Source organism: Periophthalmus magnuspinnatus, chromosome 10 (genome assembly GCF_009829125.3).
Source record: "Periophthalmus magnuspinnatus isolate fPerMag1 chromosome 10, fPerMag1.2.pri, whole genome shotgun sequence".
Classification (NCBI taxonomy): domain Eukaryota; kingdom Metazoa; phylum Chordata; class Actinopteri; order Gobiiformes; family Gobiidae; genus Periophthalmus; species Periophthalmus magnuspinnatus.
This window is the reverse complement of record NC_047135.1, coordinates 11,285,137-11,310,077: the sequence shown is the minus strand read 5'-3', so window position 1 is coordinate 11,310,077 and position 24,941 is coordinate 11,285,137. Positions and strand designations below refer to the sequence as shown.

At 38.4% G+C, this 24,941-nt stretch overlaps 3 protein-coding genes across 3 annotated transcripts in view; 1 reads left to right on the top strand and 2 right to left on the bottom strand.

The window, feature by feature from the left end:
• The window catches only part of LOC117377939 (microtubule-associated tumor suppressor 1 homolog), a 32,852-nt gene extending 13,629 nt beyond the window's left edge, over positions 1-19,223 (top strand). Inside the window, exons 8-16 of the mRNA XM_033974466.2 lie at positions 3,252-3,457; positions 11,474-11,540; positions 15,628-15,842; positions 16,606-16,711; positions 16,791-16,864; positions 17,075-17,161; positions 17,886-18,002; positions 18,364-18,461; positions 18,844-19,223. Coding sequence (XP_033830357.2) covers positions 3,252-3,457; positions 11,474-11,540; positions 15,628-15,842; positions 16,606-16,711; positions 16,791-16,864; positions 17,075-17,161; positions 17,886-18,002; positions 18,364-18,461; positions 18,844-19,114 — 1,241 coding nt within the window. The 3' untranslated portion in view covers positions 19,115-19,223. The remainder of the gene's footprint in view (positions 1-3,251; positions 3,458-11,473; positions 11,541-15,627; positions 15,843-16,605; positions 16,712-16,790; positions 16,865-17,074; positions 17,162-17,885; positions 18,003-18,363; positions 18,462-18,843) is intronic.
• Positions 19,224-22,410: 3,187 nt separating this feature from the next.
• pdgfrl (platelet-derived growth factor receptor-like) lies at positions 22,411-24,409 on the bottom strand. The gene is made up of 2 exons (XM_055224892.1): positions 24,211-24,409; positions 22,411-23,741 (listed from the first exon to the last, which is right to left on the bottom strand). Exons 1-2 carry the CDS (start codon positions 24,388-24,390, stop codon positions 23,553-23,555), a joined length of 369 nt encoding a protein of 122 aa, XP_055080867.1. The 5' UTR covers positions 24,391-24,409; the 3' UTR covers positions 22,411-23,552.
• Positions 24,410-24,498: 89 nt separating this feature from the next.
• Positions 24,499-24,941, bottom strand: part of slc7a2 (solute carrier family 7 member 2) — a 19,468-nt gene continuing 19,025 nt past the window's right edge. The window contains exon 12 of the mRNA XM_033973645.2: positions 24,499-24,509. Coding sequence (XP_033829536.2) covers positions 24,499-24,509 — 11 coding nt within the window. The remainder of the gene's footprint in view (positions 24,510-24,941) is intronic.

Sequence of the window (24,941 nt, the reverse complement as noted above, 5' to 3'; positions counted from 1 at the left end):
TATGGAACTCTCGAGAGGCATTTACATTCGACCCCCACCTGAAGTGGGTGTGGACAGTGTACTGTGGAAACTAAAGAAATATGTGTATGGACTTGCAGATGCCTCCCTCTACTGGTACAACAAGGTTAAAGAACTGATGCTGAACGCTGGTGGTAAAATGTCTCAGGTTGATCCTGTAGTGTTCTATTGACTGAATGACCATTCTGAGGTCACAGGTTTGCTGGCATGTCATGTAGATGATTTTCTTTGGGCAGGATCCGAGCACTTTGTAACGAATGTGATTCCTGTACTTAAATCTACCTTTCATGTATGACGTGAAGAACATGAGTTTTTCTTACGTGGGGATGGACATTACCACAGTTGGTCATAAAGTATTAGTTCATCAGCACAATTATGTACAAAATCTGCAACCAGTCCATTTACAGGCCACCCGGGCTGTGCAGAGGGATGCTCTCTTAAACGAAACAGAGACAGAGCTGCTCAGGTCCAAATAGGACAGATCTTGTGGGTTGCTAAACAAACAAGGCCAGATGTAATGTTTGACACATGTAGCCTAGCATCCAACATTAAAAAGGCTACCGTCCAGTCTATTCATGAAGTGAACAAAGTGATCCGTAGACTTAAGTCAGAGAAGGTCACACTTAAGTTTCAGCACTTAGGAAACAATGCTGATTTGAGTCTAGTTGTCTTCAGTGATGCTTCTCTTGACAATCTTCCAGATGGTGGCACACAGGGAGGAGTTTTGATTGCACTCATGGGTAAAGATGGCAAGTTTTCCCCTCTGTTTTGGCAGTCTAAGAAGATCAGACATGTGGTGAGAAGCACTCTGGCAGGAGAAACCCTATAGACAACGCAATGTTTCTGGCCACACTGTTCTCTGAGCTCACTACTGGAAATGCAAGTCTGAATGCTCTTCCCCTTATCTGCGTTACCGACAACCATTCTCTTTTTGATGCACTTAAGTCTACTAAGCAGGTCACAGAGAAGAGTCTCAGGCTAGAAATAAGCAGTATCAAGGAGCTTTTACAATCTAAGAAAATAAAAGAGGTCCGTTGGTCAGAGGCTAAGTCACAGCTTGCCGACTGTCTCACTAAAAAGGGAGCCTCATCCCTTATGCTTTTCAAGGCTCTAGATGAGGGTTCGTGGTTATTGTAATTGTTTTTATTTTTTTGTTAAACCAAAAACTGTTTTGCCATTATGCCACTAATACTTTTGTGTGCAGTTATTGTTCTGAAATAAGGGTGTTAACTTACCAAAGCACACTTAAAATATGCTTTTAATTTATTTTTCTTTAAAGAGAGAGGGAGATTGTTAACTTCCCATGCGAGTTTGTGTTCAGTCGCGAGACCTCAGGAGAGGTGCGGTTCTGGCTGTTCTTACCTGTGTGTCAAGATGTTGGCTGAATAAAATTTTCTCTGCAACAAGATCCTCGTGTTTTGGGGAATTTACAGTACAAGAGTGTGTTTGTAGTAAATGGTCTGTCTTCACGAGTGCTGCGTTGAGATATCCCCTTTCACTGGCACACTCAAAGCTGAACACTGGCCCCACAGATCAGATTGGGTTAAACCAAAGTGTGGAACCTTGTGTGTGATTCAACTGGATGTGAATGACTGCCAGCTCAAGTGTTGTTCTTTCAGTTGCCATAGTGATTAGCAATTACTAAATAACTAAATAATATATTTTCAATGGGGAAAAAGTCTTTCTATATAATTGGAAGTTGAAACCTCAAATTGCCGATTTCATTTTAGTACAGGGCTGAAAGTGCATGTTTAAGCACATTCCTGATGCGTTGTTAAAATATGATATGAAAATTTAAAAAAGATCTTCAATTTTGTAAATATTGGCCACCTTTTCAGATATATGAAAACATTTTCTAACCCAGTGCCAAGTTTATTTTGGAAAAAAAGTAATGGTCTAAAATCCAAGTTATCACATATCTGCATGTGGGTGTTTGTGGAACATCATGTGTCCACTTTGCAGAGCCGCTTGCCTTTTTTTTTTTTTTTTTTTTTTTTAGACCTGATTAAATTATTTATTTCTGGGCCAGACATGCATTTTTGATTGTACAGCAGAAAAGGTGTTGCATAATAATCCCTCAGGACACAGACAGGTTACTGCAGCATCCACCTGTAGATTCAGACTGACTCGATGTGGCAGTTGTTTGTTGTTTGGCAGTAATGTCCGCGGATAAGATCTTGGCCTTGTTGTCCCTTGGCCATGCAGGAAAATACCCACTTAAAATATATTCTGATTTAAGGGCTAGAATACATATTGAGTACACACTGAGCTGTTTACCAAATGCCATATTTGACTAAACCAACAGAGGGTGCCCCAGTTTAAAGTATTGTAAAATGTATAGCTCTATTTCACACACTCTATTTAACACAATTTTAGTTGGTATTAATTTTCATTACTAGCCATTTCCATTACTGATAGCTTATTTCTAAAAAGTAAATGGTTCAAGACTGTAATAACTGACATGACCAAGGTTCATCTCATTCTGCATCATTTCTGTGATCATGCAGAATGAGATGAGCCTTTATCTGAATTACAAATAATCCTATTAAATCTTATTCCTTCACAATATTGCAGTCGTTGTTGACTGACCAAATCTTCAGGTTGACTTGTACTTGTATTAAATTATGCTACAAACAGATTTAGTTCCTGACAATTGCACAGATTATTTTTTTAACATTCACTTGTATGATTATTAAACTTTATAAGGCAAACAGATGTATAAAAGACGATACACTATTAAAGTATATTCCATTCATTACAGCTGCTATTTCTCATCTGAACAGACTGTCCCTGCCACTGTGTTACATAACGATGAACCATGTATCCAACAATTAAATTTATATCGTGTATTACCCCTACTTGTTGACCTCTCACTTGTCCCTGTAAAATATAAATGTATGGTGTTATGAACATACTGTTTTAATAAGTTGGACTGACAACCTTTAATATTATAGGGATATTTATAAAAGTGATGTAAAGCAAGACCAGCATAGTAACATGGCCCTGCTAAATTAAGTTGTCCTTGGAGACTAGTGTCTGCAGAGGATGGGTTTAAATCTGGATATGGAAAAGTAATTGCATTTACAAGGTCAATTTTTACGTGTGGACATTGTGGGGAGGTTGTCAAAGCTTTGTGAACATATTACAGTTACAAGTGGAGTGGACAGACCAAGAGATACAAGGCGCTATGGAATCAGGCATAATGATGATCAACTTTGTCACCTCTTTTACAGTGGACAAGAACAAGCCCAAAGTCGGATCACGTCCCCAGCAGCAGGGTGAGAGGGGCTTGTCTAGACCCCATCGGGATGTGGGACCTTTGGGTGTCAGCGAGACTCGGAGGAACACAGAGAAGATCCAGCACCTACAAGCCCAGCTCACCCAGAGTAACAACAGATTTGAGGCTTTTACTGTTGTGCTGCAGCAGGCATTGGCTCAGGTATGGATCTGTTATATATTCAAGTGAAAATGGGAACTAGGAGATTGACTACTGCCTCCTAATACTACTTTGTTATTGGCCTTATAGAACAATTCCCCCACTAACCCTTCACTTCCACAAAACCTCCTGCAGTACATATGTTTTTGTTCTTGGTAAATTCACAAAAACTTCAAAATTTTGTGAATTTATTTGCATAATTACTCAATTTATTTCTGTTTTTCTGTATTTTTATATGCTAGATGATTTATGAGGCTTCCAATGGGTTTTAAAGCGTGGCATTGGCCATTCCATATGCATAGTCTTGCTCTCCTGTGTCATTATGATCATTGGAGGAAACTGCTTTCAGACAGTAATCCTTCCATGTGTACGGCAGCTTCAATTCTGGCTTTCTAATATTTGGTTCTGTAGGTGTGCTGATATTAATGGTCGTATTTACTACAGTGTTAGCAGGAGGAGAGATTGAATTTCATGAGTTATACACGTCTGTGGAAGTTGTCCAACAAGCGAGAGAGGGAGGGAGAAGGAGAGAGGGCATGAGTTGTATCATCCACTGAACAACTGCTGTGGATCAAATAGACTTACTTTCCTAATGCTCCCTTGTTACGTTTCATTTTACACCATAACACTCTCCACCGGGACTGTGAAAGCCACTCCTGCTGCTGTGTGTATGACAGTAGGATACAAGGAAACCTGGAGATATTGCAGAGGTCATTGCCTTTTATCTAGTATCAGTTTTGTTTTAATTCTGCCTTATTTAGGCATAGTTCTGGTTTAGGGTAGATTTTGTTACCGGATCTGCTGTAGTTTTCTGTTAACCGTGGTTCAACAGCAGTTTAGTTCTGATATTGCGGCCATACCTACTTGTCACAAGACCAGGCCTGATTAGTGCTTTGATGGGAGCCCATTGGGAATACCAGTAGTCTACTATAAAGCGTTGTTGTCTCCATAGGAAAGACATTTCACCCACACTGCGTAATAAGTATAAGGTTGTGGGCATGAGTGTTGGTGGTCATCTGAGGGGCAGAGGGCACAGATGGCAGTCCTACTTCCGTCACGCTACCCCAGGGCAGCTATGGCAACAATAGTAGTTTAGTAGAATGAATAATGCACACAGTTGTTTTTTTTTTTTTATTAAGAAGGTAATTTTGGACTGTGATACATATTGTCTCCCACCTGTATAAATGTTATGTCTGGCTCTCATAGACAGGCTTATTGGTTTTGCAGTTTGCAGTGGAACCATGTGAGTGAAATTAAGGGCATTTAAGCGTACCATTGGTCATACATCAGTTTTAATAAACAAGCCATGTGATTGGAATCTGACGCCTTAAGGGATTATTCATCTGACTTTACAATACAAACAGGCTTATAACATCAGCTCCCCTCTGCTAAATCCCACACAATTTTACAGCTAAAAACACTGAGGAGTAAAGATCACCACTTTCCGCTCCAGTCACTGTGGATAACTTTAGACTTCCCTGTTGCATAATATTCTTAGTGTTGTGAGTGTGATATGAACAGCACAGACAGCTGCACTCTGAGTGAGGACAATGTAGAGACAGTAACACAACACACATGTCATGTCACCAAGGAGCAAAGTCTATAATTAACTAGACTGGCCTGTAGTCTACACAGTACTATAAGAACATATCCTGCCTGGGTCTTCCACCTGTTTGTCTCCGTGGAGATGTTATTGCTTTGCTTGGAATGTTCCACAATATTTTGTTCAAATGAAAAAACATGCATTCGTCTTATGAGCCAACTGTCTCTAAAGGTAGATAAGTTTATTGCCTTAATGTGGAACATCCAGGCAGAGCAATAACATCTCCACGAAGACACACGAGCGACGTATCCTCCATCATAAAAGTTACGACTTAAATTTGATTGTAAAATATTAAGGAAAAACATTGCTTGTTTTTGGTAACTGCATTTATTATTTCTATTTAAACATGTTATTTTGCAAAACTGGTTTGGTCTTGATTTAGTCATTGTTTACATTTTAAACAGAATAAATATATAAATGTTTTTTTAGGTGAACATCTACTTTATATTTAGGTAAAGCTACACTAAAATGCAGTGCTTGCATGTTTGACTATTCTGACCCATCATAAAAAACATCTGTGTCCTTTGGCCTATAGCACTGTAATGCCATTTACCTCATTAAACAGCCCTTGTGCCATTTCTACTATCTACAGTTCACATTAGTTCACTCGAGTCTAATGCTGCTGCTGGAACTACTATAATTAATATTCAGTTGGAATATTCGTTCATTGGATTGTACACTTACTGCCTTAAGTTATAGTGATGAACTGTTTTTGAAACAGACGGGCTGCTTGCTATAACTTGTGTGCAAAGTTTTGTTAAAAATGTCTAGAAGGATGATAATAGTTTCTAATCACGTGTGTGTGTGCACAAGAAGACATAGACCAGTGTTCCTTTTTATAGAAACAATGGTGACCCCTAGTGTAAAATTTCCCCAAAAACCAACATGGACTAAACATGCTTATTGTATTGTCATAAATATAAAAAAAAAAAATTGATTAGCTTAAATATCAAATGTAGGCAATAAGCAGCATTTGGGGGTTAATTCTATGGGGTATTAACTGCTAACACATAATATATTTAGATCACCACATTACCTTTTAGTGTCAAAAATGTTAATACGGTAAATTTTGCACTTTCAAAACAGTGAGTCAAAAGGCACTCCCTTTTCACGATGCTATCACATTACAATTTGCGTCCATTTCGCTAATGAAAATACTGCATCAGGTTTTTAAAGCAGTAGTGTACAGTTGTGTGTCATTCTTTTATATATTTATGGAGAATTGTCGTGTGGGGCATGGACTTGTGGGTGGAGCACTGGACAAATCTTACAGCTACCCATAAGGAAGAAATCGGGCCTGGGAGATTGCTAAACTACTCAAACATGCTGCATCTGTAATGTCATCTGTTCAGGCATGCTTTTGATGAGGGAAGAACGTTATAACATGGTAGAAAGTAAAAAAAAAAAAAAAAAGTTAATTTTGCATAATATCCCCTCTTTAGCGTGACCCATGTTAAAGTGGAACTATATAAGAGCTCTCCCTGCAGCTCCCTTTTGCCTCTGTAATGCCTGTGATGGTTAAATATGGTTCTGTTTTAATCTTAAGATAATAAATATAACATTTTTGTACCATCATAGAACCACTTGGCATTCCGATGGCCCGCGGGCCCACGTTACAAATTTACAGCAATGTACGTGTATTTCTCCGTCACCCATACAAACAATCTACGCATCAAATGAAAGCTACGGCATTCATCTTTCTGAATATGTAAACCATTTACACCTCTAATCACCACAGTGCTGACAGGAAAGCCGTTTTTACAAAGAAGTCAGAAATGTGGATTTGGACTTCACTTACCATTGAGCTCTCTTGTTTTGTCAAACATCAACATATTCACACAAAGTTGGTCTCATTCATTCCGTAAAGGTCCAGAGAATATAATCCAGTCAAGAAATTATATCCACAAAGGAATTTAGAGCCTCCATGTCCAATCTGCTGCAGGAAAGTGAAATCTGTTCCGTCACTTCTCTGCATTTCTTTTATCAGTTTTAGGCATAATAAACTTTTGACAGCGCCAACTTTGTTCCTCAGCGCAAAACAAACTTGTTAGCTTGTGACTGACACCAAAGTTGGCCAATAAGGTGGGGGCTGTGGGTTACTGGAGCCGCGGACAGTGAATGAGAGCTACAGATGACTGGAAGAGTACAGCTGTTCCTGATCGGTAAGCGTGGTTTATTCTGCTATTGACTTAATTGTGGGTCAAATGTGTATCACGTGTAATCATTAGCATTAGCTAATGCCAATCTGTGCCCCCCGACCACCACCAATCATCACGCACACACCACTTGGGTGAAGTGTCTTGGGTGAAGGACACAATGACAGAACTAAGGGTTGCGGGACTAAACCTCTAACCACTGAGCCACTGTCACAGAATGACTGTCTCACTGTACAATCATGTACAGTGTGTTCTTAGTTTCCAGTGTGTGTTTGTTTACATTTTGAAGTGTGTGTGTGTTTGTTGATTGTTTGCACTGTGTGGTTTGTAAATATATATTTATTTTGACCCATAGCACTTGTTTTGACTGTATTTTATATACAAATATACATTTTATATTGTGTTTTGATATGATATATAAATGTACAGTAATAGAACAGCTGGGTGTGCAGATACAGATTCCTTTCAGTGTGAGTTTTCAGTAGAGCCCTCACTGATGTCTGTGGGTTGAAACATTCAAAAGTTATTGCACTTTTTCCAAACGTTCTCCAAATGTCTTCATTCGGATAGGTTTGGAGAGGCCTGGACTTACTCATGATAAAATGATTGTAAAACTCTTTTTTTATAGGTATTGACCTCAAATTTGAAATGTAAGTGGTCAACAGTCTTGTCAGTTGAGATATACCGGTAGTTTATTTTTGGCCCCAGCTACCTACTGCAGCTTTCTACACCTTCATTTTCACAAAACATTTTTGGCGAGGATGAGAAAAAATTTTGTTATGTGTGTTCCAAAGTGTATAAATGCTCAGCAGACAAACTTGCAGTGATTCTGACACCTGTGGGTAAAACTATAGGGTGTTACCTTTACAAAGACCCCAAACTTGTGCATTTACTACTGAGGGTTCAATAATGGTGATTATTTTAATTTGGAGAGGTCAGAACAAAGGCAATTTCACCAAAATGACACGGAATGCTAAGGGGTTAAAATCATATCCCTCCATAACATTCACGGTCTCTGCCTTGTGGTACATAAGCTCTCATCATTGACTCATATCCACCTGTTTTAGTAGGACGATTGTGAACCGATTTCTGAAGGTAACACGTGTTTGTCCCAGCCTACACACAGTGACTGGGATTTACTTCTGTTTTCTAAATGCACACAACAACATAAGGAATATTTTGGATTTTTTTAGAAGAGAAGTTGGCCAATTTGTGAGTAAAATAAACATAAACATGACACGCATGAATGCAAAACAAAAAACATTGCTTAATACATTCAAATTGGCCCCACTTTGTCTTAGTAAATGGCCATGTAAACATTTAAGAACTGTATTATTTAGAATTATGTATGCATAATTTAAGTGACAAACTGACGCTGTGCTTTTTTCTATTCAGTTTTGCAAATGACTACCCACTCAACTGTTTTACCCCTGTATTTATAATGCGTACAATTTGGTATTGCACATTATAAGTTATTAAATGAGTATAGGTATTTTGAATGCATTCTTTAATATGTGGACAGATGCATTCAATATATTTTCCAGGAAAGTGTAACCAAATCTGCAGCAATTATTCATCGATCTTATTCCCCAGCCCCATGTTACTCCTGTTACTCTAATCTGATATCATCTCTAAGCCACACTATATCCCCCTTCAATTTGATATATGCCTCTAGAGTTTGAGTCATTGGTTTTAAATATCCCATATTATAACTCCTTTTTAGGCTTATACTGTGCATTCATTATCAAAACTTACTACCTCTTTGGAGTCCCTGGGAGGACACTGCCCGGGGACTCCGTTGTTCTATTGGTGGACTTTAACTTCCATGTGGGCAACAATAGTGACATCTGGCGATGGGTGATAAGGAAGAACAGCCTCCCTGATCTATTTTGGATTTCTGTGGTAGTCACGGTTTGTTCATAACAAACATAACAATCCACCATTGCACATGGTTCCAGGATACCGACTTTGTTGTGGTGTCATCTGACCCTTGACCCCTTGTTGTGGACATTCGAGTGAAAAGCGGGCCAGAGCTGTCAACCAATCACCACCTGGCAGTGAGTTGGGTCCGCTGACTTTTGGGAACGTCTGGCAGAGCCCTCAGTGAGGAGGACCTTCAGCTCACACCTCTGGGAGAGCTTCTCCCAAATTCTGGAGGAGGCTGGGGACATGGAGTCCATGTGGACCATGTTCTCCACTCCCACTGTCTATGCGCTTTTTTGACATTTTAATTTAATGCCATTGTCTTTGTTTCAAAAGATCTTTTCATTTGTGTTTTAGAGTCTGTATAGTCCAGGTAACGATTATTTTATGATTGTTACAGTCGAATATTGTCACAATTAGTCTATTAATCATTGCGGTTTAATTTGTATGTGGGTGCTGCTGGCCAGACTAGCATTATGTAGAACTTTTAAGAAATGGGACGTACTTCAGTCATCACTAGATGCTAAGAGTGTTAGTCAGAATAAGCACTTCCCACTGCTTGTATGTATTGCCACACTGTTGCTCATCGCCAGAAACAGGAATTCCAATCTGTTATGATGCTGTGTCTTAATGCAGCCACAGGTCCTATAGAGATTACAGCAGATCGAAGAGAGAGGGGAGAGAGAGGGGGGCAGGTTGCAGGTTTGTAGCGGGATGGGGGGATGGTCCTAATGAAGTGCTCTGATACATCCCAAGAGGAGGTCGCTGTGCTGGGCAAGGCTTCCTCCATCACTCCCTGACAATCTATCAGTGACTCCAATACAGCTGCTTTAAGTGCAGTCACCTGATTGGTCCACAGACAGTTCCTTGCTCACTTTGCCCCTCCTCTTTTTGTTTTTCTGGTAGATGTACAGTGCAGTCTGCAGGCATTGGGCATTCCGCTCTCTCTCCCTCCTCCTCCCTCTCGCTCCCCCTCTTTCTCTTGGCTCAGTTTCTAGTCTTTGCTATAGTAGAGGCATCATGTGGATGTGGCTGGGTCATTTGAAATACTGGAGGAGTGGGTTTCCATAGCCGGAGGAGGGCAGGGGGGCTCTCTGGCAGAATAACCCCAGGATAGAGGCAAGATCATGGGTTGTACCAGCAGCCAAGCGTGCCTTGGTAGTCCTTACACTGCAGATGGGGTAAATGGCTTTTATATTGTTTTGTGGCAAGTCAATTCAACTGTATTTTGATACTTCCTCATTGTTAAAATCCTGCCTTTTGCTAGCTAATATTTTGACGCATTCTGTTTTGTTAATTAAATTGAATTGTAGAGATAACTTTGGACATTGGCTCTGGCTGTTATATGAATCAGCAAATGTGGTCCTTAGTCACTGTCTCTAAAGGGGAAAAGTGTATTAAATGTATTGGCCAGAACAAAGTGCTCTCTGTGGCCACAACATCAGCACTTAAATGCAGAAGTGAGTTAAAAGCTAAATATACCTAGAGTTGCTGCATAAGCAAGTGTACAAATGCTTACGGTTAGATAACACTATTTGAGACTTAGTTTTGTGTGTGTTGATGTTTATGGATCAATATTTCTGTTTATGAAATACCCAGGGCAGTTTTACACTTAATAGTCTGTAAAGTTGGATTCATTGATTGTTTGATGGTCTTTCTTTTTGTTCTTAGTCTTCAGTAATCAGCTACTTACCCTGCTGATAGTGTATTTTCACTTGACACCGTCAATAATTGTCATGACATTGGTGTTCGATCTAAGAAACATTGTCTTCATTGATTAACATTTTATGAAGTGTACTGGAGACTGAACACATTCAGCTCAAATATGCCACTATAGGTATTTATTACATCTTTGGAGACTGATATTTGGATTTAAGCTTCAGTCATGATTAGAATAATAAATTAAGTTGAAGCAGAATTCCTCATATATTTAATGCTAGCACCTGACCTACTATGCCCTTTCCATCATGGTACCATTAATTACTTAGTAAATTAGTTCAATAGTGGTACTTAATTATATGGCAATTCATTAATTTTGAAAGCAGGACATATTTAGCATTCTACATGATTCCATGATTAAATTCATGTAATAATCCTAACCCCAACCCTGTGTTAATGGTGCAAATTAACATTGTTAGTATTTCCCTGGCTTTGTTAACAGACATACATTAACATGGTATCAATGTGTAATAATGTCATAATTAAGTGCAAATAATTTACCCAAAAAAGAAAATTTAATGTCCCTGAATAAAATTAAACAAAATTGAAAGCACTTTTTTAGACATTCCTGGTTGTCTGTACCAGTCCTTGAACCTGATGTTTACATTGTGTCTGCAGAGAGATGAAGCTGTGCAGCAGAGCCAGGGGCTGTCCCAGGAGCTACTGGAGCTGAGAGGAGAGCTGGGTGAGTACAGACACAAGACACACAAGGACACGCTTCAATTCAAGGCCATTTACATCGAGACACAATTTACGTTCAAGAGGCAATTTATGTGTTTTGGCAGAAATAAGACAGGATAACATGTTTTACCTTGAACTCTACCCAAATAACCTAAATGACTACACACTAGTAGTAGGCAAAAACCTGCTTAATTGGGACATACTGTAATGTAATAGAGTATTAAAGGCTCTGTACTAGATTTTTCCCATGTATTTGAGCATAATTTACATGTGTTTAAGAATCAGGTACAGTGCATCATTTTTGCCCAACATGTCCTTGATACACAAAAAATGACATGTTGTGTTATATGATTATATTTTCCGGATAAAATGAAATGTGGTTTTATGATGCTGTAACTGTTTAAACAAGCATCTTTTAGTCATTATGTTTAAAGTAGTTGTATAAATAATTCTGTGGTTCTAAATTAGGTTGAAGTAGGAGTTGGCCAACACCTAAACTGACGCTGTATAGTTGGTTAGTTCAGTTCCTATCTCATACTTGGGTCCATATGCAAGTTTTATGATTTTATTTCCCAAGTCTAGACCAGGTTGACCTATAGCTTTTTTGGTCACGATTCTTTGGCATATGCCCCTGTAATAGCTGGTATTTTTTGAGGCCCCTTGTTACTGCTCTTGTAAAATGTGAGTGGTGTAGAGTAGAGTGGACCCTGGAGTGTAGCACGTGACCCCTGACCTCTAGAGGGGGCTGAGCGGCGGAATGGCTCACCTCACATCATGAGACACGTCTTTGGTCTCCTGTAATACTGACTTACCACACTTTACACCAACAGTTTTGCCCAGTTGGTAGTGCCTTTTTCTTGTTTGTTTTTTTTATGTATATATTTATTCAGTAGCGATATTCTCTTAACTCATCTCATAGGTATATTTAGATTCTTGTGCAACTTTTGAAGCTTAATATGCCAGATTATTTCTGAAAAGTTGTAAATATTAAGTCAAGATTTATTTAAACATTTAATCAAACATAGTCTCACAGTATGTAACTTAACATTAAAACTACATTCATATGATCTGTTGTCTTTGATTATCTTACAAATAGTGACTGTTCTTTTAGTGTTACAGTATTAATGCTACAAGTTTGCATCAAAATTGGATTCAAGTTCATTGGTTCTATAATATTGAAGTACTTTATTTGGGAATTCTTTTGGTTAATTTGTTCTGAATACAACATAGGATTTCTAGTCACACAAAGCACCTGCCTTACTCACAGGCAGTACTCACATTTTTATTAGGTAACTTAATTCTTTTGCATAACTGTAAATGCGGCCATTATTCCAGTCTTTCTTCTAAACATTATGCATATTAGGGGCTGTGGAGTTGGTTCACATCAAGGTTGACTTGTGTTTTGAGCTCAGATTTAAACCCAAAGCCTCATATGACCAGATCTGCAGCACATGGTCAAGGAATGTAGAGTGGCACAGGCCAATGTTTGATCAGCTCATGTTAAAGGTATGGTTCGTATAGATCTGTCACATTTTTTTGTCTTATTAAAAACAAATACAATTGGCTTTTAATCTTAATTTTCTGGATTTAAACAATACAGACTTATCAACGCAAATAATAGTCAAATTTATTCCAGGTATGTGTTTGACCTATGTTACAATGTTGTTTTCTCATCAGAGTGATCAGCGTAATATAGGCCCTTTAAGTCTTTGTTTAGTTCTGGTTTAGCTGTACAATAGTACTTGTTTGATGATTATTGTCCAGGCCAAGTTTTCTTAATAATTTTGTTCAATTTAGTGGTCTTCTCTCTTAAGACCAGAGTTAGTCCAGAACTTTGCTTATTTCAGTTCAGTTGTACAGAGGAAGCCAGTGGTGGTGCTAGGAGGGAAATCTGTGTCGTTAATTGCTTTGCTCTTCTTTAATCTCTTGCCTTCCCATTCCCCCTTTAAAGGCAGTGACCTGTTAAACTGCCCCCCTCTGTAAACCTGGTGCTGATAGTGTCTGGGGCTCAATCTATGTGGTGGTCTTAAACTGGGACAGCTCATGGACAGTGTCACTGTTACCCACTTCACTGCTCAAATAAACTGTGATGGAGACCGCTGTAAACTCTGGTATGAGTCACTCAAGGGTCTAGTGCCCAAATACAGTATCAGGAAAATAATATCGCTAAGCTTCATGTTTTATTAACCAGAGAGGCACATTCTGTTCAGTTTGTTAAATTGATTGATCAGGTGCTTTATAAGTAAAGTCTTTGCTCATTGAACTTTGCATTTATATAAACATTTTAAATTAATAATCATGAAGACATACCCGCTAAAACTTTTTTTTATTGTTCATCAGGCCCCAATTTCCCATTCTCTGCTATGACTAACTTTGTAGACTTTAAATAACCATTACAATATGGTCCACTTTGATGAGCACTTTGTTACCAAAAAGACATTACCAATTCTGTTTCCAGTTACAGTGCATCCGGAAAGTATTCACAGCGCTTCATTTTTTCCACATTTTGTCATGTTACAGCCTCATTCCAAATTGTATTAAATTCATCTCTTGCCTCAAAATTCTACACACAATACCCCATTATGACAATGTGGAAAAGGGTTTCTTTTTACATTTTTTGAATTTATTAAAAATAGAAAACTAAGAAATCACATTTACGTAAGGATTCACAGCCTTTGCCATGAAGCTCAAAATTGAGCTCAGGTGCATCCTTTTTCCACTGATCATCCTTGAGATATTTCTACAGCTTAATTGGAGTCCACCTGCTGTAAATTCAGTTGATTGGACATGATTTGCAAAAGCACACACCTGTCTCTATAAGGTCCCACAGTTGACCGTGCATGTCAGAGCACAAACACCAAGCATGAAGTCAAAGGAATTGCCTGTAGACCTGCGAGACAGGATTGTCTTGAGGCACAAATCTGGGGAAGGATAAAGAAAAATTTCTGCTGCTTTGAAGGTCCCAATGAGCACAGTGGCCTCCATTATTCGTAAATGGAAGACGGTTGGAACCACCAGGACTCTTCCTAGAGCTGGCCGGTCATCTAAACTGAACGATCAGGGGAGAAGGGCCTTAGTCTGATGAGACAAAGATTGAACTCTTTGGTATGAATGTCAGGCGTCATGTTTGGAGGAAACCAGGCACCGCTCATCACCAGGCCAATACCATCCCTACAGTGAAGCATGGTGGTGGCAGCATCATGCTATGAGCATGTTTTTCAGCAGCAGGAACTGGCAGACTAGTCAGGATAGAAGGAAAAATTAATGCAGCAATATACAGAGATATCCTGGATGAAAACCTGCTCCAGAGCACTCTTGACCTCAGACTGGGGCGAAGGTTCATTTAGCAGGACAACGACCCGAAGCACACAGCCAAGATCTCAAAGGATTGGCTTGAGAACCACTCTGTGAATGTCCTGGAGTGGCCCAGCCAGAGTCCAGACTTGAATCCGACTGAACATCTCTGGAGAGACCTGAAAATGGCTGTGCACAGACGTCTCCCATCCAACCTGCTGGAGCTTGAGAATTACTGCAAAGAAGAATGGGCAAAACTGCCTAAAGATAGCTGTGCTAAGCTTGTGGCATCATATTCAAAAAGACTTGAGGCTGTAATTGCAGCCAAAGGTAGATCAACAAAGTATTAAGCAAAGGCTGTGAATACTTATGTAAATGTTATTTCTTAGTTTTCTATTTTTAATATATTCAAAAAATGTCACACAAAAAAAAAATTTTTCCACATTGTCATCATGGGGTATCGTGTGTAGAATTTTGAGGTAAGACACGAATTTAATACAATTTGGAATGAGGCTGCAACATGACAAAATGTGGAAAAAATGAAGCGCTGTAAATACTTTCCAGATGCACTGTACATGACTAGAACTTTGTTAGAAAATAACCTCTACTGGTTCTCCATGTTGTTTATGTGTTGTATTTGTTTTTTGTCACATCAGAACCATCTGATTGTCATTCATACCAGATTTATTTCCCTATATATTGAGTTATAACCATTTTGGAATGTGCTATTATTTATTCTAGTTTTTGTACCACTAAACCAGTGTATTAAAATATTGTGTTACGTTGTGTGTTTGCAGTGAGCACAGTGAACAGGTCTGAGTGCCTAGCTCAGGAGAAGGAGGCCCTCCAAGGGGTGCTGCAGCAGGCTCTGGAGCACGTGCAGGCTCAGCACCACAGAGACCTGCAGCAGCTGGAGCAGAGACTGAGACAAGCTCACGAAGAAGAGAGGAGAGCGAGCGAGCAGAAGAGCAGAGAGGAGAGAGAGAGGAGTGCAGAGACACTGCAGCTACAGGTCTGTGGTCACAATACTACTCTGAGTACTCTATGCACTAATATGCATCACTATGTCCCCTTATTGCATTAGATATATTGATAACTATGTTTTAAAATGTCTATTAATTGTCCTAATAGTTGACTTGGCTTCACATTATGTTTCTATTGTACAGTCATTCTCAAAAGATAACCTCTAAATAAAACATTTCAAGTGATACTATAAAGCTACATATTTAGGTTATGAATAATTAGCACTTAAGAGCAAAAAAAGGTCTCATTTGAAAGACCATTAATCCAAAACATGCACAATAAGAAGAACCCACCAGCTAACATAGTCCAAACCAAGCCTAGTGCTTTATCTGGAGATGGGTCCCATACAGGTACTGCACTGTAGCTCTCACTGCTCTTGGCAGGTCTCCTCAGTGGGACTGAAGGATGGGTCAAATGCAGAAGACACATAATCACTGACCCTCTAGTCAAAACATCCTAATATTCAATGAAGAAATTCCATATTGGGGTGTAATCTTTGTTTGATTGTCTGACCCTCAATACACTGCACAAACTAAAGTGAACTTATGATGACAATTATCCAGCATGCTCTGCTTTAACCCTTTGCCAACCAAATGCATGACACAGAATCTGTTTATTTAAGGTAAAGTCCAATCTAATTACAACTGTTTTCACATAGCTAAAGGGGAGTATCAATGTGTAACTAACTAATACTATTTGACCAGTTAATATCTGCTGAAATATTAACCCTGTTTTTCACATGGCTGTTTCAGTTGGAGGAGCTCAGAGCCACTCTCGAAGCTTTGAGCCTCGATCTGGAGCAGAGCCACAGAGACCAGCTGCAGAGCGCGAGGCAGCAGCACCAAGTCTCTCTGGATGGTAAAGAAACAGGAATTTATTTAGTTAAGCTTTACCAAAGTCTGAAAATGTCATTGCAAGTCTATTCTTTACCCCTCAGAGCTCAGGACCAGCCACACTCAGGAGCTGCAGGCTCTCAACAAAACGTTAAAAGATGCAGAGATGGTTCTACATGTAAGTTCAAAAGATAGAAAATTTTAAATTAACCCACAAATGTACTTAAAAACTTTTTTTTTTCAAAGGGATTGTCCCTGCCAGCATAGTCAGTAGAAATCTATGAGTTTAGGCCTGGGAAAGGATGCCTTGAATTGTCTTGCTTATAGAGATAAATCATTTGATATTCAATATTTAATTTATTAATCTTCTTTGTGTGCCTGTTGATAGGAGAAGATCCGGGAGCTGACTCAGGAGAACAAGGCTCTGATGGAGAAACTCGGAGAGGAAGAAAACAGTAGGAGGGAGATGTTACAGGTAAAGCAACAACCATCCCAGGTGGCAGACCCTCCACCAAAGAAATTAACACATTACACTTTTAAATCTAGAATTATTTAGTATAAATAAATAGACTTCCCTGAAAATCAGAATAGACTTTCACTGTGAAGCAATGTCATAATCATCACAAAATCTGTTCTCATGAAAGAGACCACCAGAAACCCCATGACCAGACTGATGGTTGGCTCTGAGCAAAACAGATGAGAATACTGAGATAACGGGATAAATGTGTTCACTAAATATATAAATAAATGTCATTAATGGCTGCTGTTTTGGCCTAACACAGCCGTCAATGTGGCAAAGTGAATCTGTTGGTCAGTCAGTGAAAGAGCCTGAAACTACTACTACTGCTTCTGTAGTGTAAATAATATCAGGTCTGTCTATTGTTTTGGTGTGTCTTGGAAAAGTATCCTTTTCTTTTTAACTATTTTCTTATACTAAAATGGCATAAATGTTCATTCATTTATTGTATACTGAAGATGGAACCGTAAAATATTTATGTCCCCATTACCCTCAAAACTAATCAAGTTTGGTTCCCTCTGTTGTGTACGTGTGGTATATGAACATCAGGTTTTGAGAAATGACTAGTATTCTTCTTTTTTTTATGCTATGCTGCTAACATGCTAATACTGGTTGTATTCTGTGATTTTGTGAAAGAGATTCCCCACACATTGGTGCTAATCAGACTTGTATGGTTTTCCAGAAGGACTCCCACACTTTATATCTGGAGCAGGAGCTGGAGAGCCTCAAAGTCGTGTTGGACATAAAAAACCAACAACTGCACCAACAAGAGAAGAAACTCATGGAAGTCGACAAACTGGTGAGTGACATTACACCAGCCTGATGGGGACTATAACTTGTTCTTGTCATCTGCTTGTCTCCATGGAGGTAGACAGTTTTCATGCCATACTATGGATCATTCCTGACAAATCGCTAACCTCTTCATGGAGATGAGCAGGTGGTGGGCCCCTTTTACACAAAAGTTACTAAGTGCATATTTAAATCTCATCAGTTTTAATAAGAAAGTGAATAAGTATTGTTTCTCTAGTATTGAGAGTAACCCAATATCATAAACTGTATTGGGAGGTATATTTGATTACACTGACCTATAACTATTAGATATTAATGCCCATTCCATGTAGCTATTATAAAATATGCACAATAACCGTGTTGTGTTCCAGACAGAGAAAGGTTTGAAGCTGGAGGAGAGTCTAAGGAAAATCCAACAGGAAAATGAGGATCTAAAGGCTCGAATGGACAGACACGCCGCATTATCCAGGTACAAAATATGTGATATCAAGACAGACTACCATGTTAGTCAATATGAAAAGTCAAAGAAATATCTACAAGGTTGTCTGAATTGTTGAACCTGTTAATTTCTATTAGCGACTTGACCTTACAACCTGTTATAATGCAGCAAAAATCTGTAATTTAACTATCAATCTTAGCTGCAGCCATCTGTATTGAATATTACTGGGCACTTGAATGTGATGTCATCTGACACCCAGCAATGTTGAGACAACACAAAAGACATGTGCTGTATGTGAGGCAGTAGAATTGCACCAAACACCATTAGTTGCACTTGATACATGAGTGTCGTATTGTGTCAGGGGTCTTCTATTGCTCTTAGTTGTAACCCACCCTTATTTCTCGTTCCACAGGCAGTTATCCACAGAACAGGCTCTGCTGCAGGAATCTCTTCAAAAAGAGTCTAAAGTGAACAAGCGTCTGTCCATGGAGAATGAAGAGTTAATGTGGAAACTGCACAACGGAGACCTGAGCAGCCCTCGAAAGTCCAGCCCCAACGCTCGCTCCCCCTCCCCCCACTACAACCTGCACTCTCCCCGCTCCCCCTCACCCCCACCCCATTTCAATCTGCAGTCCCCTCGCTCGACCTCACTCTTCTCTAGCCCACCTGTGTCACCCAGATAACACAGGACCACCTGCTACCTGAACGGAGCACCTCAATCAGACTGGTCAAGACCAAAGAGACCCCAGTCCCTACGGTGGTCTTTGAGGTTTCAATGAACTATATATATATATATATATATATATATATATATATATATATATATATATATATATATATATATATATATATATATATATATATATATATATATATATATATATATATATATATATATATATATATATATATATATATATATATATATATAGAACTGAAAAATGCACTGGAGCACTTATAAGACTTTTGCCTTTCACATCTGATACTTGGATGGGGGGAAAACTCAGATGTATGTATTCACTCTTGTTGTTTTGTATAGTTTGGTTTAAAAGGATTGTTCAGTGGGGTTCTACGTGATATGTGGGGGGTAGGGGGGGGATCACACTGGTTTATAGGAGCAGACAGGAGCAATGATGAGGGCAACCAGTTTTACAGTGCGTAGTATCACTGTCAACACTCCTGCTGCTACTACTACCATCACTACTACTACTACCGCCACTGCTGTTACTTCTAATACTACTAATTCCAGTACTGCTTCTACAACCTCTACTAACACTATTAACACTGCTTCCAATATTATGGCTGCTATTGCAACAACTAACATGGCTGCTACTACAACAACAACAACAACTTAGAGCCATTTTTACTACCAGTACTACTATAAGTACTAATACAGCCCTACTAATACCATTCATAACCTTATGGCTACTACTAACACTGCTGTTACTATACTAATACCACTACAACTACTTACCTTGCTACTACTATTACTATTACTAATAACACTAATGCTAATATCACTACTACAGCTACTACCAAAACTACAGCTAATAACCTTACTACCTCCAATACTGCTGCTACTACTACAATTAAACTACTAACACTGCTACTACTGCAACTACTACTAACAATACCAGTACTACAAGAACTACCACTACTACTAACAATAATACTAAGCTATAAAAACATATGTATAATTATTCAAAGTCAAAGTTGAATTTCTCCATGGTTTGCCACAGTTAGTCTTGTGGCTTGGGTAATATCCAGTCTATATTCATTTGATTTAAGCTTTACATTGGATGCCCTTCTTAACAACATATAGTCCGTGTAAGTCCCAAGCCCACATAAAGAGTGATTTGTGTTTAGTGTCTATACTCATGCTCCTGTCTGCTATTCCAAACCATGCTTACAACAATCATCACAATTACATATTTATTACCCAAAATGATCTCACCACATTTTAAAAATACTGCCCTATCCTTTTGAACCAAGCACTTACACAAATACACACAAGACTCACATTGATGGACACACACTTATTTGGCATAAAGCCTTTTATATTTTGGTTTGACAATCTGAGTAAAACAAAACTGGGCCAAAATATAAAAATTACACCATCCATTTTCATTTATCAATTATTAGTCTTAAGTTTCATTACATCTCTACTGTAACAAAGCCATACCATAATTTCACATAATGAATACAAAAATGCCTCCAATAAGCCATAAGATGATCCCTAATGGTCCTCAACACTGTAGGATTTATGTATTGTTTCTTTATAATTATAATATTTGTTTGAAATATTTAGTCTATTATTCACAATTTAGTTTGTTTTTTTGACCAAGGGACCAATCAAATACTTGTACATGTTGTGAAATGGACCTAATGCAGCTTTAAAATGGAGGCCTTTGTAGAGGGACAGGGGTTTTACATTTCACGTTTGTGTCATAGTTACATGTGAGTGGGAATTTTACTGGTGTTTTGGAACAGTTTGGAAATATGCAATTAATAAAATAAAGTCTTGGGGAAAAATCTCTCCATCCAGTGTCTTTTTCTATACTGCTGTTCTAGATGCTGTTGCTTTACCTGGAATATTCCAAAGTATGATAAATTGTCTATCTAGCATTTCTCCAATAATTCATCAAATGTGAGATATATTACATGCCCTGCAGTGGAACATTCTAGGCAAAGCAATAGCATCTCCTGAGAGACAAGCCTATGACAGACCCTTCACCAGAAAGTTTCCTATGCACTATTAAATTATAATGAACATAATTTGAGACATTCCAGATAGCTACACAACCAATTCAACAAATAAAGATGCAGTGGTGGAATGTAACAAAGTAAGGAGAGGTAAAGTACAAATAGCTAAAATATATACTTGAGTGCAGTATTTTGCTAAAGTAAATGTTATAGCGGATAGTAAAAGCCAAAGTTAAATCTGTCAACTGGACAAAAAGTTGAGTGGATACAGTGGATACTTTTTACTTCAACTTCACTATATTTGAGAGCAGGTATCTGTACTTTCTACTCCACAACATTTCTAACAGGACTGAAAAGTAAAAGTATTTCTAACACTATTTGTGGCCTGCAGAAAAGCCCGAGGGTTTATTTTTTACTTCATAAATTGAGCAAACAAAAATTTACAAAAAACAGGCACACAGTAAAAAATAAAAAAATTCAATTATTTCTGTTCAGCTAAATTCAGCACAAACCTGTATCAAAATCACAACATTTGAAGCTTTATAATAGAATCAAAATTTGGGAGAAATAATTTTTACTCTAAGTACATTTTTAAAAAGTGTATGTTAATATTTTTACTTAAGTGTATTTTGAAACTTTTACTTAAGTATTTTTTTGCTCCCACCACTGCATAAATGAGAGTGGAAATCTCAAAGGGATTAAGGAGCAAGAAAGAAACTGTTTTTGCAAAGTATATATTTGGGAGCCTCTGCTCTAATGTGTATTTGTTTTGTTTTTTTACCTTTCCATTGTTACTCCAGGCAGGTTGACTTAGCATTTCTTTGGAAAGAATTTGAGCAAGTGCAAAAGACCAGTGCATTGTGGTCCATCAGGTCACATTCCTCATATGGAGATGATTAGAAACAGCCTGGCACTCAGCTGAGACCCTGCCCACTGTTCCTAAAACACTCCGCTAAACAGATGTAGGGTATTCAGACTGATTTACTTCTAAAGTCACAGGACCTAACGTTTCCTCAAATACAGACTAAAATAAAAGCATGTTTGTTTTTATTGCACTGAAAACATCTGTCCTCTGAGTGGGTTTGTGTCTTCACAAACCTGATTCTTATCTGGCCTGGAGAAGGGCTTCCTCCTGCTTGTTTCCATGGAAATGTTGTTCCTTTGGCTGTATATTCCACAGAATGGCATAGCATTCCAACTCCATACATACTGTACCTTAAAATAAGTACATTTAAAATCCTACATATGTTAAATAATTTCAAGATTTCAGGAGGACTGATGAAAAACACAGAACACACATTTATTGTTAGGACAAAACATGGTACAATCTATGAACATTTTCACGGCATATAAAAGAATCTCTGGTTGCAAATCAGTTCAAAAATATTTACAAGCAGTACAATACTATTACTATTGTATATTATATGGAATTGCTTTTTCCAATAGGGAGGTCTTTGGTTTAGTTTTGGATTAGACTGCAAACAAGGATTTAACCAGGACTATCTAACTGTCCTTCCTTCAGCACTGACTAGCAGGTATTTGGTAGGAAATCTTTGATGCTTAGATAAAATTATGATATTTTTTTTATTTTCAGGTAGATTCAAAAGATGCTCTTAAAAGTGCACTATGTAACTTTTCTGGTGAGGGGATCTGCCACCTTGCTTTGTCTGATACATATCTATTATGCATTTATTAAATTACATGTATTTTTATTGCTCAAAAACACCTTGAAAAACATGCCTACAAATTATAGTGAGCTGGCTTACCATAACCTTGCACAGCAAAATGGATTCTTGTGATATTTGTGAGTTCACAAACCCATGAGAATCCATCTTGGCGTGCCCCCTGGTGCAATAGGTACCTCTGGCTTTTGCACACACTGACGTTTGTGCAAAAGCCAGAGGTGAGTCGCTCAAGTGAACCAAAATAAACACCACCTATTTTAGTGTCAATACTGACCATTTTGTTTGTGAAAAGCATGCAGAAGGTAAGCGCTTTATGCATCTGTGGACAGGGAAGATGTCTGTGCCATTCTCTCAACTGGATGTAACAAAAGTTTTGTCTTGTTCTTCAACCAATCAGACTCAAATTATCGCCATGATGTTTCACGTTTTCTGATCGCTTTCAGCGAGAGCCATCCCAGATTTATTATGTGTAGAACTAAGTTCAGAGTGACACATATCAATCTGCCATGAGCCAGGTAAGGCTTGCCCCACCTCTGATCTGACCTATAACTTGGCCTGAGAGTGTCACCAACTTGTTCTCATGAAGATTAATAAGTTTAATGCCATTCTATGTAACATTTCTAACGTGTCAAAATATCTCCATGGAGAAGACAGGGTGATGGATCCTACACCAGAAAAGCTATAGTGTTTTAGTGCTCCTTTAAGTGATTGTGTTCTTAGATATTTTGACAGTTTATCCAGACTGTACATTGGTGGCCACTATAGTTTCTCCATATTTGTTCTTCGCTTTGCAGATGTAACTCCCAAAGGACCTGCGGTTCATCTCTTTAATGACAAGGACACTTTGAGAGACTCGAGTGGTGTGTCCCAGCCCCCTCTTCACCAGTCGCCAGGACGAATGCACCTGAACAGGACGGGACGGCTGCAAAATACACAGAATACTAGTGAATTTGACTATATTCTAATAGGCTCTGTGCACACCAGCATGCTAGCTAGCTCACTGTGTCTCAACTCTAACAGTAACTTTTATTAATATCGGAAAACCTAAAATAAACAGCCTATTCAAATTCAAATTAATTAAAATAAAAAGTACTCAATTATTTTAAAAATTAGCATACTTCAGTTTGTGGTGTTGTTTGAACAGTGATTTCTCTTTTCTTTTATTAAATTAAAGCTGCACTATGTCACTTTCCTCATGGAGGGTATACATTTCAGGGTTTCATGGTTGTAAAACTCATGGAAAGGAAAATTGAACTGCAATTTCAGGACAAGAAGCCCCATAGTGTATGCCTATGTATAACTTAAAAGTATTTGTCATCTTCAAATTATTATTTTTGTTCACTATGTGTACAAATAACTGCACCAAAAAGAGACCAGGAAATTAACAAAACCTGGTTGGGATAGATCCAGTTGAAGTGTATGGGGACCTCAGGCTCTCCTAGGACAGTACAGGTCACATTCACAGAGTCGCCCTCCATCACAAAATCTGGAGACTTTTCAACGCTGACAAACGGAGCGCCACTAGGGACTGGAGAGACACATATAAGCCATAAATGAGTAGGTTTAGTCATTTCAAAAACTGTTTCAGATAAAATCAGGTGTGGAAATAGAATCATGTAGTATATGTAACAGTAATGGCAGCAGCAGTAAATACAGGATTAAATAAATCAATTTCAGCATTATTCTTGACCTAAAACAGCTACAGGTAGTTTAACTCTGAGGTCTAAATTAGGACTAGGCCAAGACTTGACCAGGATTAGACCATGGGTAGACCAAGACTAAACCAAGACTAAACCTCTCCTATCCTCAATATGGACCAGTAAGTATTTGAAGGAGATCTGTAGTCTAAACCATGAATTTAATAAACTAAACCAGGTCTGTCTCTCTTAGCATTTTTTTTTTATTTTTTTTTTTTATTTTTTTGTCTTGGGCAAATAGACATCTTTTCTCTTGCATAGCCTATGCAGCCACAATCGATGTCAATCAACATGATACAAGAGACAAGGAAAAATAAACAAAAACAGACAGCAAAACACACACCAAAAAAAAAAGAGTATCTCCGATTGCCCAAAAAGGAGTGGGAAGAAGAAAACTTATTTAATCCCACCCCCTCTGCTATTAT

Excerpts from the sequence above, each read along its gene's own strand:
- pdgfrl (XM_055224892.1), bottom strand. The coding sequence starts at position 24,390 with ATGACTAAACCTACTCATTTATGGCTTATATGTGTCTCTCCAGTCCCT. Across the intron at positions 23,742-24,210 it reads ACTGGATCTATCCCAACCAG|CCGTCCCGTCCTGTTCAGGT; the intron begins GTTTTGTTAATT and ends TGTATTTTGCAG.